At 45.5% G+C, this 16508-nt stretch overlaps 1 protein-coding gene across 9 annotated transcripts in view; it reads left to right on the top strand.

Moving 5' to 3' along the window:
- Positions 1 to 16508, top strand: part of RALGAPA1 (Ral GTPase activating protein catalytic subunit alpha 1) — a 678446-nt gene that overhangs the window by 96820 nt on the left and 565118 nt on the right. For all 9 annotated transcript variants that reach the window (XM_033952521.1, XM_033952520.1, XM_033952524.1 and 6 more), the window contains 3 exons: positions 2137 to 2334; positions 3874 to 4008; positions 14879 to 15027. In XM_033952521.1, coding sequence (XP_033808412.1) covers positions 2137 to 2334; positions 3874 to 4008; positions 14879 to 15027 — 482 coding nt within the window. The remainder of the gene's footprint in view (positions 1 to 2136; positions 2335 to 3873; positions 4009 to 14878; positions 15028 to 16508) is intronic.

The following is a 16508-nucleotide window of genomic DNA, read 5'->3' on the forward strand; positions in this document are numbered from 1 at the left end:
TATTTCCTCAGCTCTAAAGAGCGACTTTGGGGAAAATTTTTGGCGGTCCTCAAATGGGCTGAAGAGGGACAGGAGCTCCAAGAAGGGCAGAGACAAGCCCGATCCGACCTGCATGAGCAGCGCCGGGCAAAGGAAGGAGAAGTAGATGTTCTTTAGTTCACAGGAGATATGTTTGAGCTTAAAAGCTCATTATTCTTGAAGTAGGGGATTTTTCAAAGTTTAGCACTGCTAGAGATGTTGGGAGGCGGAGTTCATCTCCCACACTGTCCCGACCAAGATCCTTGCAGCGAAGAGGTTGTTGAAGCGCTGGGGCAGCTCCTGTTGGTAGTGGAGCTGTCCTGAAGCAGAGGATTTTCAAAGTTTAACACTGCTAGGGATGTCGGGATGCGGAGTTCGTCTCCCACACCGTCCCGACCAAGATCCCTGCAGCAAAGAGGTTGTTGAAGTGCTGGGGCAGCTCCCGTTGGTAGTGAATAACATTGATAGAATATTAATCCAACATGCATTAAGGAAGTAAAAGTTCACTGGAAGATTTTTAAAAGGTTGATAAACTCAGAAGACCAGGCTGTGAATCTCCCAGGTGTAAAGCACTTACCCAAGAGAATCTGCAGAGTTAAACAGATGAAAGCTGGACTGCTCAGCTCTCCCATTATTGGGGGGGCTCACGTTTCCATGCAAGCCGTAAATATGCTACAATCAGTGTGGCCTTGGCCTGCAGCTTATTCATGGTTCCTCTCTCCGTCAGTGCTTATCAGCCTGTCATCTCCCAGCACATATGGTTCCCTCAGATTTCTACCCCCCAAATGCATCACTCTGCACTTCTTCACATTAAATTTTAGTTGCCAGACATTAGACCATTCTTCTAACTTTTGCAGATCCTTTTTCATGTTTTCCATTCCCTCTGGGGTGTCCACTCTGTTACAAATCTTGATATCATCTGCAAAAAGACTAAGCTTACCTTCTAACCCTTCAGCAATATCACTCACAAACATATTAAACAATATCGGTTCCAGCACGATCCCTGAGGCATTCCACTACCTTTCCCTCCTCTGAGCGAATTCCATTAACCACCACACACCACACACAGCTTCTAATCCAGTTCACGACTTTGGGCCTAAAGCAGTGGATTTCCCCAAGGCATTAAGAGGCTTATGGACTTTTGTTTTAGGAAATTTTCCAAACCTTTTTTAAACTCAGCTAAGCTAACTGCTTTCACCAAATTCTTCAGCAATGAATTTGAGTTTAATTACATGTTGAGTGAAGATATAATTTCTCTGGTTTGTTTTAAATCTACGACTTAGTAACTTCATCGCGTGCCCCCTAGTCCTAGTATTTCTGGGAAGAGTAACTAAGTGATTCACATCTACCCTTTCTATTCCACTCAGGGCTAGATTCTCAAAAATCTGCGTTAAAAACCAATGGGCCTCTGTCGCAGCCATTATTGTAGTGATTTTAAAAAGGTGAGTCATTCTCCAAATGCTCATGCAAATAAGGTTGGCTAAATCTGCAGGTGCCCATTGCTGGTGATAGTGATGGGCATTTGCTGAGAATAAACACAAAAAACAAAACCAAATCGAGAAGCTGAAGTCAAACAACGAACTCCCAAACCCCACTCGGCAGCGGGAGGGATGCCCACTCTCTCCTGCCAGCAAGCAACAACCCTCCGTCCCCCACCCGGCAGTGGGAAAGATTCCCACTCTCTCCTGCAGCCAAGCAACGTACCCCCCCCTCCGTACGCCTAAGGCCCCTCCTAAGGGGCGTCTGGGCCAATCAGAGCATTAAGCCCCTTCACGGTGCATCCGGGGAAGAGCCTGAAGCTCTGATTTGCCCAAGTTGCATCCATGGGAAGGGCCTTATACAACTTGGGCCAATCGGAGCCTCAGGCCCCTCACCAGTGCATCCCAAGATGCACTGGGGAGGGGAAGTCCCATTTTAGACGATGCAGGCAGGCCAGCTAAAGGAGGGAGTCTGTGCCCTCTGTGCATCTAAGCTGAGGTAAGGGGAGGGGATGTCTGAGGTGGAGGTAGGTTACTTAGCAGTGGGGAGAGTGGGCAGTAGTGGCTGAAAAGGTGTGAGCTAAATCCAAAATAATAAGAAATGTTAAATACAGCACATGTTTTTTGTGTGTTTTCTTAGGCTTTCTTGCTACCTATCTGTGATGCAGCTGCAATGAGGAAAGTAGTGAAGGTGTATGAACAGTGGATCAAGCAGAAGGATAAACCTTTATTTATGAAAGAACCTGAAGAGTCCATATCACCTTCCACCAGTAATATCTGCATTCAAAACCAGGAGGAGCTTGAAGTGTCTGCAGAGAAGGGGAAAGAAAGAGATGAGGTAAAAAGAACCAGTTAAAGTTCTATGAGACTTTTATCTGCTTCTAGCCACCTTTACCATTTAAAGACAAGGTATATTTATATTACATATCAATGAAACGTGAAGACCAAGTGGAATCTCAGCCTTCCACATTTAGTAAATTTGTACAACTTCTTCATTATAATCAGTCATACTCAACAAGTAAAATCTGTGACTAATGTTTAGAGTGTAGTGCTAAAGTATGGGCATTATGATGAATTTGCAAGAATTTTCACTTTAAAATGGGAGCAGTGTCTCCAAATGGGTTGGTTTTACACATCATAAAAGGCACCTTTAATCCATTCACTCTTCATAAAAAAAAAACAACAAAAAAAGAGGAAATAGAGGGATCTTCAAATAGTGGAGAAAAAGCCCTCAGTTTTGCTTTTAACCAAAAAGTGTGTTTGGGGGGGAATAAAAAAATCCTCCACTACTTAAACAGTGACTCCTTTTCTATAATTGCAATTGAAGAGGTGAGACGCATCACAGGTCTGAAAAATTCCACTTATGTAAAATCCATTTGATGAATTACATTCTGATGGAGTAGCGGTTGTTTGGAAATGAAGAAAGGATATTCTCCATGGACACTGGTTTAATTCAGCCGCCATTCTAGAACTGCCATTTCAAGCTTGTGCACCGTCTTTGACAGCTAGTCAGAAGCTGTCCTGTCCTTGCCGTACTGAATGTGAGTGTCACCTCAGTTTTTCAATTTTCCGCCCGGTGTGGCAAATTTAACCTCTTGTCTAAAAAGAAAAGTTATCTCCCTTTGATAATTACTCTTTTTGCTGGAAGTGGAAGAAATTGGTGCTGACTGAAAGGGCCTCTTGCAGGTACCAGTGTTGTCTCCAAATACTGTGCGCTCGGGGCTACTGACTAATGGGCTCTCAGACAGCAGCTAAAGGTCCTGGCACACACAAGTCATTTTCCTCAGTGAGACCACCACAGCAACAGTCTCCTCACATTAAAATAAAAGTGGCAATTCAAAATGAAAACTGGAGCATTAGTCCCACACCTCATCAAGTAAGTCACCCAAACTTACTCGAACAGATTCACAGGACTCAAGTGAAAGAGCAAGCACCTCTTCTAAATATTCTACACATTCTCACTGTCACAAATGTTCCACTACCTCAACTCCTTTTCTGTCAGTAGTTTAGCAGACTCAACTTCAGCAGACAAGAGAAAAAAGAAATCCACAAAGACAAATAGTATTCCACGAATAATCAAAGTCATGAGTGCCAAACCCACAAATATGGAGGAGTGTGTGTGTTTCTGTTATCATTCTGTTACATTTTCTTGGTTTCTGGCCACATTTCTTGGTGATGACTTTAACCTAGAGCAGTCTTTTATAACTTTCCTATGCCTCAGTTTATCCACTTACAATTCAGCAATATAATTGGAGTTCCTTTTTCTTTTTTACTAATGGTAATAAGCTGCTTATGTATTAACAACCTCAGTATTTTTGAAGGACTAACTGTGTATATTTGTTTAAGTTAATTATTATTATTATTTTTTTTTTTTAAGGAAAAAACAGCAACTGGTCATGTTCGACATCCAAGCTGGACAAGAAATATTTCTTATCAGGATGCTATTGATCAGATGTCGGAAGCAGAAATTGTAGATAGACACGTCCAAGCTGGGGCTCAGGCTATATTCCAAGTGAGAAAAGCAAACTGTTACAAGTGTCTGTTCCAGCTTTATAATAAAACTAGAACATGCATGAACATTTTTACCCATTGATACCAAAGCTCAATGGCAGTAGACAGCGTCCAAGTCGGAGCTGTGCTTCACTCTGCACTCTTAATTTTGCATTAATAAGTGATGCTTTGCATCTTTACCAAATGTTCTATTTTCTTAGGTGCCGCAAAGGTGCAAGTTATACTTGCAGGGCGCTTTTAAAAACCATTCCTACTGATAATGCATTATCTGCAGAAATGGGCTTTTATAAAATTGTCTATTCTGTGTGCAGATACTGTATATTTCTCAGGGGACAAGCAAGACAATTGGTATCCTTACGCCTGGGTGACATCATCCTGGCGGAGCCTGGTGCAGATGTTATCCAGCACTCTATAGCATTAAAAGGCCTTTGGCAGCAGCTCCACTGTGCATACACCAGTGCTTTCCAGCGCAATGCTCAAGTGTGGGTCTTGTTTTTATCGTGGAGCTAGGAGGTCATGTTCAGTTGATCTCCTCACTGTTGTTTTGTGCTTTTTCATACGGTTTCCTCCTACGCTTTTATATTCTTCCCTTCCTTGTACGTCTTTTTTTGTATTTTCTTCATTTCTAAATTTACTTTATTTTTTTTGTGGCTCCTAGGGCCTCATAAGCTGGAGCACCAAACTCAATTTTAAGTAAGCCTTTTGATTTAGTCACGGTTCTTTTTGACATGCCCCAGAAGGTTCCCAGTGGCTTCAAATGATGCATCCAATGTAATTGGGTAATATCTAGCATGGACCCACACAATATGTCCGTAAGTATGGTGATCAATCCATTCCCATGAGCTGGACTTCCAGAAGTGTGACTACTTAGTTTTGAATACCTCCCTCATGGAGGCAGAGCACATTGTCCCCTTCCAGTTTTAATTTTGCAGGTGAACTGTGCAGAGGTGTTCTGATCTACTCTGCTTAGTTTTATTTTTCTTTTTGGCCTTAAGTTTGTTTTTTTGAGGCTTTTTCCCTCCCCACCACTTTTTTATTTTTTAAGCAATGTAATCCTTCCCTTTTTCCCTTTTGTATCCGGTGTAGCTGTTTATATGATTTGTCTAACAGTGTATTCCTGTATGTAATACCTCCTATTTTATTGTTTTTTTAATTTTTACCATTTTATGATGTAAACCACTTAGGAATGTAAAGCAGTATATCAAACGTTAATAAAACTTGAAACTTTGTTGCCCTGAGACCCCCATTCTTGGGGATACTTTGCTTAGGAAAGGACGCAGGTTCTGCTGAGCCAGACTGCAGCTCTTCAAGATAAGCCTTCAGGTGGACCTGGGAAGCCAGCCTGCTGTGAGTCTTCAGGGCTTGGGGTCCATTTCCCTGGGAGCCAGCTTGCCATCTGAGTTTCTCTGTGGCTTGGGCGCCTTGTGTAAGAACTTTTAGGGTATCAAGGCACTGGATGCATAGTTTGCCCACAACTGTTGCATTGTGATGTTCCATGGGGGTGAAGGTCTCTAGTCAGTCCGACTGGCCGCCCCTAGATTTCTTGGTTTGGAGTTGGATTTGGAAGCATCTGAGGCAGGAAATCCTTTCCTTCTTTCCAGCTATACTGAAATATCTGTTCCAGTGCAATAGGTGAGACATTCTAGACAAGTGGGTTGTGTTCCAGTGGTCGTGTGCCATATGCAGAAGGAATCCAATCTGGATTTTTTCTGTGACTCTGCTCTATTTCAGTGTACTCTCTAGCTCCACCTGCAGTTTTTCCCTTCTGCACGTTTACCAGCAGGAGTGTGCTTGTTCTGCTCTCTCCTTTTTATTATTTTATTCAGTGTTTTAGGTACTCCTTTTTGAGATTTCTTATGCTCAGATCTACAGTCTAGTGAAATAGTTAGGACACCCCATGAAATATTCAGTTCTTTCTTAAGAAATGTTCACATATCGATGTCAAATCTTTTTAAATTTATCTCTGGATATTCAGAGAGGCATGCCCTTCGAGAACGAGGTTTCATGAAGCCACCAACATAAGCTGTTACTCTTTGTCACTATCCATGGGAGCTGCAACTGAAGTGAATGCCTCTGCGGAGATCACCAAGACAGAAGAGAGTCCTGGAAAGGTTTGCTTGCCTTTGTGTGCCCTAGGCCAGGGTGCCACTTCCAGGGATGCTGCCATGGAGCCTAACAACTGAAGATAATGCATTGCAGTGGGAATCTGCATCTCCAAGAGAGACAGAATATTTTGCCACAGTTTCTGTTTCCATGGTTCTGGAAGAAAAACACAGCCCTGAGTCACATCAAAAAGGATTCCCAGATATTCCATATTGCTCTTCTTGAAGATGACAATCCAACCCAACCGCTGGAGCAATTCCAACACTCAATGGATTGCCATCTCGCACTCTTGCCTAGACAGGACTCTAATCAGCCAATTGTCTAGGTAGGGATGTACCTGGATCCCCATCTTCTGGAAATGAGCTGTGACCACCATCATAACCTTGGCGAAAATATAGGGGGCTGTCACCAATCCAAATGGAAGGGCTGCAAACTGAAATGCTGCTGAAGTACCATGTTTCCCCGAAACTAAGACACTGTCTTATATTAATTTTGGGCCCAAAAAAGGCACTAGGTCTTATTTTCAGGGATGTCTTATTTTTTTCATCTACAATGATCATCTCTTCCTTCCACTCCTCCACATGTAATGTAATGTAATGTAATTTATTTCTTATATACCGCTACATCCGTTAGGTTCTAAGCGGTTTACAGAAAATATACATTAAGATTAGAAATAAGAAAGGTACTTGAAAAATTCCCTTACTGTCCCGAAGGCTCACAATCTAACTAAAGTACCTGGAGGGTAATAGAGAAGTGAAAAGTAGAGTTAGAGGAAAAATAAAAATAAAATAAACATTTTAACAAGACAGCATTGATCTAAATACTTTGGAAGGTAGAAGAGAGGAGAGAAAGGAATAGAAGCAGAAGGGGGAGCCGTTGAACAGTAGAATTCTGGAGAAATTTAAATGATAGAAATAGAACAAAACAAAGACAAAAGGCAAAACAATAGATAAGATTAAAGATAAATCATAAGCTGGAAAGAAAAATAAAATAAAACTTTGTCTTCAATCCACGGTTTCAGCGTCAGTGATGAAGTGGAGCAAGTAAGTTTAGGAGGAGCGATTGACGTTTCCAGAAAGGGCTTCTTCAGGGAAGAGACTTGGCAGACAGTCCCAGGATGCCTATGTCTCCTCCCCTGCGATGTTCTCCCATCCATGCATTCCCTCCCAGACACACTGCCCGTGCCCCAGCCGCTCCAAGGAGGCTGCCCCAGATGAGGCCCACGGTGAATGCAGGATTCTCTCCTCTGCGGGAAAGCCGCCTATCTTTCCTCCCCTCTCACCCATCCCTTTGTGCAGTATCCTTCTATCCCTCCCTCCCATCCCTTGTGCAGCAGAACCCTTGCAGCTTCTATCCCTCCCTTCCTCCCATCCCCCTTGTAGCATCTTTCTATCCACCCCCCGCCGACCCATCCAGTTCTCCTCTTCCCCCTGCCTGAGCCCTCTGAAATAATTTCTACACTGTGAAGACATAGTTTTGTTTGTGCAATGTGCGTGTGAGTGCCTCACAACTGCACAAAGGATAACTCTGAGAAATGCAAGAAGCTCGAAGTGTGTCGGACATAGTATTTGCCCCCTCCCCCCCAATTATACACATAAGGTGAATAAAGATCTCTGCAATCTAACTGCACCAGCCTCACAGGTTAACTCGATACCTTATTGCACAAAAGGGAAATCTGTAAAAACTGAAAATGAAGGCATTCTAAGAATAACAGAATTTCCTCTCCTGGCCCACCTCATGCACTCCCTGCACACTGGGGAGCCCCAATTCAACTTTCTCAGCCTTCCTCCAAAAGGGGAGGAGGCGGAGGTAGGAGAAGTGGATCCCTGTCGCGTGTCTTTGTTTACAATTGGCCACAGCTGGGTTGAGGGTGGACGTTATGTAAATGGATGGTGGACTTCATACAGGCTGACTTCCTGTTCTAGCCTTGCACGTGCCACTGCCCGACCAATCAGCAGCAATGCAGTGAGCTCAGCACATAGGCACACTGAGCGCCTACGTGCTGAGCTCATTGCTCAAAATGGCTATTCCCACCGCGGCGCCGGACTGGTATCATCTTGAAAATTAGGTAGACCTCAGAATGGGAGATCCCAGTTCCATCCCCGTGGGAGTCCCGTTGGCCTTGGAGGGGTCCCCGTGGGAGTCCCGTGGGGCTGGGAGGGGATCCCCACGGGAGTCCCGTGGGCCTGGGAGGCATCCCTGTGGGAGTCCCATTAACCTTAAGGGGATCCCCCTGGGATCCCCGCGGGATTCCCATGATCCCTGTTCCTGTGCAGACCTTTAGTATAGGAGAGATAAAAATGAATAGAGCAGTGAAGCTGGAATGAATCATGTAAAAAGGAGAGAGGGGGCATAGACTGGATGGAAAGGGGAAAGGGGCATAGAAAGAAGACAAATACCATATGGAAGGGGGAGAGGTCAGACAGTAGATGGAAGGGGCAGATGCTGGATTGAAGAGACAGAGAGGACAGACGCTGGAAGGAAGAGAGTGAAAAGAAGATGAAAGCAGAAACCAGAGACAACAAAAGGTAGAAACAAATAATTTTATTTCTATTTTGTGATTAGAATATATCAGATTTGAAATATATATCCTGCTAGAGCTGGTGTTAAACATACTGGGGCTGCAAAGTCCAGGCAGTGGCTTAGGGCTCTCTCTGACCAGGGGGGGGCAGTTGCCCTAGTTGCACTTCCTTAACCCTATTCCTGCTATGTGTGACTGCAGTATTCTGTTATCATGATATTTCTGTGTAGCATAGTTTTCTTGATAGTAGAGGGGATATATGTGAAGGGGAGGGGAGACAGGTGTTTTGTTGATCCTTGCTCTGTATTATTTGTATTTATAAAATGACAATTGTACAGAATATTGTTTCTTTTTATACTTTAATAAAATACATTCAATATAAAATCATAACTGAGGCTTGTACGGATGGGATCAGATGGTTTGTGAGTACCGAGCTTGCGGAGATGGGACGGAAACGGGGTTTTAAAATTTCAGTCCTAGTAGTTTGCCGGTCCACAAAATAATTTTTTTTAATCCCAGGACAAGCAGGCAGGTATTCTCACTAGTGGGTGATGTCATCCGACAGAGCCCCGATACGGACATCTTGCAAACATGTCTTGCTTGAAGAAACTCAGAAGTTTCGAGATGCCTGCACCGCGCATGCGCCAGTGCCTTCCCGCCCGATGGTCCGGGCGTGTCTCCTCAGTTCTTTTTCTTCCGCGGAGCTGAGAAGTCTATCTTCAATTTGCGCCCATTGAATCTCTTTTTTTGCCTTCTATTTTGCCGCGGGTTGAGTTCTTTTGGCTCTCCTGTGCATTTATTTCTTTCTTTGATTTCTTTTTTCCAAAAAAAAAAAAAAATTTTTTTTCCTTCCGATACCGGGTCGGCCGCGTGGCTGGGGCCTCGTGCCTTCGACCTTGCGGCGGAGCTTTTCCGGCCTATGTCCCGGCCGATTACCGGTTTCAAAAAGTGTAGCAAGTGCCAGCGTGCGATTTCGCTCACGGACCCTCATCGATGCTGCTTACAGTGTCTGGGACCGGATCACTTCCCGAAATCGTGCCGGCCTTGCTCCACTCTGACGGCGAGAGCGTTTAAGCGCCGCTGTCTACTGTGGGAGTCCATGTTCAAGATGGAAGCTTCATCGGATCCTGCAGCTTCGACATCGACGGGTGCTTCGACTCCTTCAGCGAAGCCCTCTGCCTCCCTGGCTGCTTCGGGCCTCCTGAAACCGGCATCGTTCACACCGGTTTTGGCCCCGGCTTCGGCACCGGTGCCTTCCTCCGTCTCCTCGGAGCAGGTATCGACCCCTACAGTTCCACCGGTGGTGCTCAAGGTGCCGAAGACTGGCAAGCAGAAGCACGCAGCACCGAAGGAGCGCGGAGACCGTGCGGAAGGGCCCCCTTTTGGTGCGGATCCCTCTATATCGGCTTCGTTGCGGTCCCTTCTGGAGGCTCAGTTCGTGGAGCTCATGCAGACCATGGGGCCTTGACTGATTGCCACCATCCAGGGTGACCTCCCAGCTTCCGCTTCGAGGGGCGGACCGCCCCCTCCTCTTCCTCCTCGCCGCACAACCTCGTTGCTCGGCGAGGAGGAGCGGCGAGCGGTGTCCGGGTCCTCGAGGAGGTCCTCCGTTAGTGCTGTGCCTCCTTTGGAACCGATTCCCTCGAGGAGGGCCTCCCTTAGTGATATGCCTCCCTTGGAGCCCATCCCTTCGAGGAAAGCCTCGTTTAGTGACCTGCCTCCCTTGGAACCGATTACTCCGCCCCATGACTCAGTGTGGCGTCCACCTTCGGGGCCACCCAGTCCTGGGCATAGCAGGAAGCAGGACGAGTTCTTCCGAACCCCCTATCAAGCCTGGGCGGCGTCAGGGGAGGCACCGACTCTTCCGCCTCTGCGATCGACGGCATCGAGTCCGATCTGCTCCTTGGAGGCGTCTGACCCAGTTTCTCACAGACGGGCTCGATCCCCTTCCAGGCATCGATCCAGACTAGTCCGTCTCGCAGACCGGCGACGGCAGACCAACTGTCCTTTTCATCGTTCCTCAGGCAGATGGCAGATGACATGGACATTACTCTTGATGCTGGGTCTCGATATTCCAAGGAGTACCTCGATACCATGCACTTGCCTCGTCCTCCGGCAGAGTCCTTGCGGCTTCCCCTGCACAAGCTCCTCGACCAGACCTTCATGCGATGCTTCGAGTCTCCTTACTCTATCCCTGCGGTCCCTGGCAAATTGGATGCGCGGTACCGCACGATGCATCATAAAGGCTTTGAGGGTCCTCAGCTTTCTCACCAGTCCCTCCTGGTCGAATCCTCGCTCAAGCGGTCTCATCCTGGCCAGGTCTATGCTTCAGTGCCTCCGGGCCGCGAGGGCAGAACCATGGATAAGTTTGGTCGACGCATCTATCAGAATTCGATGATGGCGTCTCGAGTCCTGAATTACAATTTCCACTTTGCAGCCTACTTGGAATTTTTTCTACCTGTGCTTCGGAAGTTCACACCATACATCGAGTCCCAGGCTAGGTTTGAGTTTGAGGAAGTGGTTGCTTCGCTGTTCCAACTTCGGCTTCAGTTAATGCAATCTGCCTATGATGCGTTCGAGCTCTCAGCCCGAGCGGCGGCCTGCTCGGTGGCGATGCGCCGGTTGGCCTGGTTGCGGACCATTGATATGGACCCGAATCTTCAGGACCGCCTGGCGAACGTCCCGTGTGCTGGGGCGGATCTTTTTGACGAATCCATCGAGACTGTCACGAAGAAGTTGTCTGACCACGAAACTGTGTTTCAAAATTTGTTCTCCTAAGTTGCCAACTCTCCCTCCATCCCATTGAGGTTAGCTTGGAGGTCACCCACTAGTGAGAATACCTGCCTGCTTGTCCTGGGATAAAGCAATGTTACTTACCGTAACAGTTGTTATCCAGGGACAGCAGGCAGCTATTCTCACGTCCCACCCACCTCCCCTGGGTTGGCTTCTCTGCTAGCTACCTGAACTGAGGAGACATGCCCGGACCATCGGGCGGGAAGGCACTGGCGCATGCGCGGTGCGGGCATCTCGAAACTTCTGAGTTTCTTCAAGCAAGACATGCTTGCAAGATGTCCGTATCGGGGCTCTGTCGGATGACATCACCCACTAGTGAGAATAGCTGCCTGCTGTCCCTGGATAACAACTGTTACGGTAAGTAACATTGCTTTCCTGCCGGTCCATAGGTGTAAAAAGGTTGAAGAACACTGGTCTAGAATGTCTCACCTATCTACTGGATAAGAGCTTACCAGGATAAGTACATAATCTCTCTTTAGTGGACTGAAGGCATGGTAGGTGGGAGGGGGGAGAGCACATGTGCAGCAGACTCAAAACGGGCCCAATCCATTGAGTCTCCACATGTGTGCTCACTTTCTGTCTCCAGTCCACTAATAATGTTAAGCGGTTTCAAGCACGCCAGAGCGAGCGAGATGAATCTTTCTTCGGAGGCGGGGCCATGGTGCAGCAGTAAAACAAGTTTAGATTTTTATCTCCCTTTTGGTGCAGCTGTGCACTGGAGTGGTGGGCTGCAGGCAGGCGCTGCACCCTTTCTAACATGGTGCCCAGGGCGGTCTGCCCCCCTCGCCCCCCCCTTACTATACCACTGCTCAGATACCACCTGCATACTCCTCCCCCACTCTTGTCACTAGTAAACTGCATCTTCCTGTACCCAAATTTTTAAGTAGCAGGCAGCAATTCTTTTCCTCCTTAGGGCCTAGCTGATGAAGAAGACTGATAATACCTTCTTTCCAACCTACAAGTGATAGATACTGCTGCCTCCTTCGCTTTACCATTGTATTACCCCTTCAGCTGCTAATGCTACATCTCTTTGCTTGGTCTTCAGTGACCACTGATGGCACGTCTTCATCCTATACACTGTACAGGTTGCTTACAGGACCCACCTATCGTATTTTTCGCTCTATAAGGCGCACCTGACCATAAGACGCACCCTAGATTTAGAGGAGGAAAACAAGAAAAAACATTCTGAATCAAGTTCTCCCTGCCAGGCTCTGCATCCAACTCCACACTTCGTGCCAGGCTCTGTACCCTGTCCCTCCCTCTGGTGGTCTAGTGATAGGTAGGGACAGGGCACAGGGCAGGCAGGCTCCATACCCCCCCAGTACCTTAAATCATCCCAATCCCCCCATGTGCTCCCCCAGTACCTTAAATCATCCCCCCAGTACCTTAAATCATCCCCCAAGTACCTTTTTTAAACATTCCTCCTTGTATCTTTTTAATCATACACCCGTGAGAACTGCAGCCATCCATTCGGAAAGCGGTGTGGGCCCAACCAGGAGCGTGTAAAACTAGACCCTGACTGCCACGCTCTGACTCGTGTGCTTGCTGCCCGGAAATAATACAGAGCCATACGCTAGACTACCAGGCTTGGAAAAAGGTATGGCGGGGGGTGGGGTGGGGTGGGGTGGGGGTTTGTTTTAAAAAAAGATAGTGCGGCTGTGGCGCGGGGGGTGTTTTGTAATTGTATGGGGGCAGCGAGTGGTGCTGAAAGGTAGTGCGGTTGTGGAGTGGGGGGGTTGTTTTGTAATTGTACGGGGTGGGGGTGGCGAGCGGTGCTGAAAGGTGGTGCAGCGTGGTAGGGGGCCGGCGGGCGGTGTTTAACAAGGTGGTGCGTGGGGGGGGTGTTGCAGCTGTGTGGGGGATTCAAATTTTTCACCTTCGCTTCATAAGACGCACCGAGATTCCACCCACTTTTGGGCAAAAAATACGGTACTTCCCTTCAACCTGAATGGGTTGGTGCCAGAAAGTTCAAGTTCAGTGTCCTGACACAAAATCTTCACTGAGTACTACAAAGTAGGGTTGAAGGGATACTCAGGAAGATTTGATGTTAGAGTAGCAAGTGAGCCTTGACTTTGGGAATGATTTCCAACATAGTTTTATAGAGTGAGTGTTTGGGGGCAGGAGTTGTGCTAATCAGTGTAGATTTTTAAGCTCAGACATTTTGTGACATTGGGTATAGGTCTGTTTGTATGAGTGGATGGGCTGTGTCTGCTTGTATGTAGTGAGTATTTGCATGTATCAAAATATGGGTATGCAGTGGATGCTTGAATGTAAATATATGTGGACTTTTTTCTTTTGTTGTTATTTCAAATATATGTTACATAGAACAACAAAGAAAATGTAAAAGAACATTCCAAATAAAAAATAAAGCAAATAAATACATTCTAGTCTATGTCAAGAGAAATACACAAGGTCAATATTTATAGTATACAAATATGCAGGTAGCTGCAATACAAAATACAGTGGTACCTCGGAATCCGAATGCCCCAGAACTTGAACAACTTGGAATCCGAACTAAAAATTCAAGTAAATTTTGCACCAGAATCCGAACTCTGCTTTGGAATCCAAACACCTTGCACCGACCCCGGGAACCGGCAGTATTGCTCCCCCCAAGGCCATCGGCGCTGCTCCCTCTCTTCACAATCGCCTCCTCCCCCCACTTACCGGCCCTGTCCTTACCCATGTGCCGCCATTGTTAGAAAGTGCCTGCCGCCGGTTTTCTGCTGGTCTGCTGCTGGACCTTGAGCATCTACGCATGCTCAAGGCCTTCTGGATCTCACCCTCATCCTCACTTATCTTTTAATTCTGCGCTGGTATAACTGCTGTTCTTAATTGTTGTTGCAGCTTATAACCCTACGGGCCCCGTTTCGCCAACTCATCAGCTTCTTCAGGGGTCTAAAAGTTAAATGTGCAGCCTTGCTTAGTTATGCAGCAAAAAATGGCGCATAACTAAGCAAAGCTGCAAAAACAATTAGAAACAGCAGTTATACTAGCGCAGAATTGAAAGATAAGTGTTGGATATCATGCTCCTAAGTTGCTTTTTAATATTAAGTACTTCATTGAGCACTTTATTATTGTTTAGCACAAGGCACATCAGCACTTTAAATGAAAAAGTTTATATGAGTATAGCTCACAGCTTGATGAAAGATACCATATTCCTGCAATAGCTGATTTAAAATCTTTGAACAATCAGTGCAGGCGTCTGAGAGCTTAAGAGCATACATCGAAGCCCTAGGCATTTTATCGCTGGCCGTGGCGGTATTAGCTCCAACACTCATGGGAATACTGCCATGGCTTTGTAAAAGAGGGAGTTAATTTCTAAGAGATGTTTTTTAAAATACTTAGGGGAAATAAACAAATTGGTTTAATGTGTATTTTCACAAACATTTCCAACTTCAATAGAATTGTAAGAAAAATATTTTAAAGTTTTAATAACTTTTTTTTCTTGCTATAGGTCTTTATAACTAATGCTGCAAACATAATTCTCCTTGAGCCTGCTAATGAAAACAAAAGCCTTTTAAATGAGCACACGGACATGTGTAAGCGTGTTTTGAATATCTACCGTTATATGGTGGTGCAAGTGTCAATGGACAAGAAGACTTGGTAAATAGTTTATAAATACTCTCTTTTTAAATATTAGAAATATGCTTGATGGCTAGAGAGAAAAAACATTTTGAAAAACACAAGAGAAAGGTACAAATCAATATTCCCTCTAAGGATTGGCCAGGTGTGTGCAGTTTTTTTCTCATGTGAGTGACAAGTTCTAAAATCCAATAATTTTCCAGAATTGCAAGTATTTTTGTGAGCGACACTCTTAGAATGTATAAGCAATTGCTTACATGCTCAGCTTAGAGGGAACATAGATATAAAGTGATAAGAAGGGTATAGAAATGCATCTAAGAAGCAACAAAATTTGAGAATTTGGGACAGCAGGTCAAGGAATCATTCATTTTTCTATTAATGAATACGCATTAATGAATACGCAGTTAGATACCTTGCTGCTACATCAAAGTGCTGTGCTTAAGTGGAAATGCTTTGGATTTATTAAACAGAGTTGTTCATCAGTTGTTGTAAACAGCTTATTTGTATAATAGGAGAATATGATTTCATTTGTGTCAACTTTAACTCCTTAAAAACAGTACGGATGATATTCAAAATAGAGAATGACACAGGGAAAAAAATTGTCCCTGACCCAGCCCCAGCAAACCATCTGATCCCATCCGCACAAACCATCTCCCTTCTGTGTTCCTATTTTCCCCATTTCTAATATCTCCCCTCAGTATCTGTATACTCCCTCCTGTGTCCGGCATTGCCCCCTCCTGTGTCCATGTACCATTCCCATGTATCTCCTCTTTATGTCTCTGTCCCTATGCCCCCATGCTCATAATTTCCCCTCTGTTTCTGTTACCTTCCTGTGTCCAGATTTACCCTCTCCTTCCTCTTCCACACTAATGTGTGTCTCCAACTCTATCTAGCTTCTTTCCCTCTTTCTCCCACCGCTTCCAGCATTTGGCTCAACTGCCTGTCCTTCCCTTTCGTGCTGTGGGTTCAATATTTGTCTCCCTTTTCATTCCCTTGGCCCAGCATCTCTTTCCCTTTCACTCCCTCCTTCCTCTGGTCCCTGGATGTGGGAGGGAAATAGGAGCTCCCCATTAGTTTTAAGAATTTTGATGTAAGATTCACACAAGTGTAACATGGACTGGCTCATGATCGGCCCATCCTCCAAAAAACAAGAATACAAAGTTTGTGGTCCCTTCCTCCCTCCTGAATGCCTCATATGCTCAAAAAAGGTATCGTTCCATCTGCAAAGGGACACATATTGAATACTCCAATACCTAAAGATTCTAAAGAATCTAAATTAACAATGACTAATTATAGACCAATCACATTTATCCCATTCTTTGTAAAGCTGATGGAAGGCTTGGTCTACTTTCAATTGCTTGATCACCTTGATAGTCAGTCACTCTTACACGACCTTCAAACTGGTATCAGGCCTTTATATAGTATTAAAACAGTTATTCTTGACAGTCTACACAATCTGTTCAAGTAAATAATAATAATAATAATAACAGCTTATATACCGC

This window comes from Geotrypetes seraphini, chromosome 7 (assembly GCF_902459505.1).
Source record: "Geotrypetes seraphini chromosome 7, aGeoSer1.1, whole genome shotgun sequence".
NCBI classification, from domain to species: Eukaryota; Metazoa; Chordata; class Amphibia; order Gymnophiona; family Dermophiidae; genus Geotrypetes; species Geotrypetes seraphini.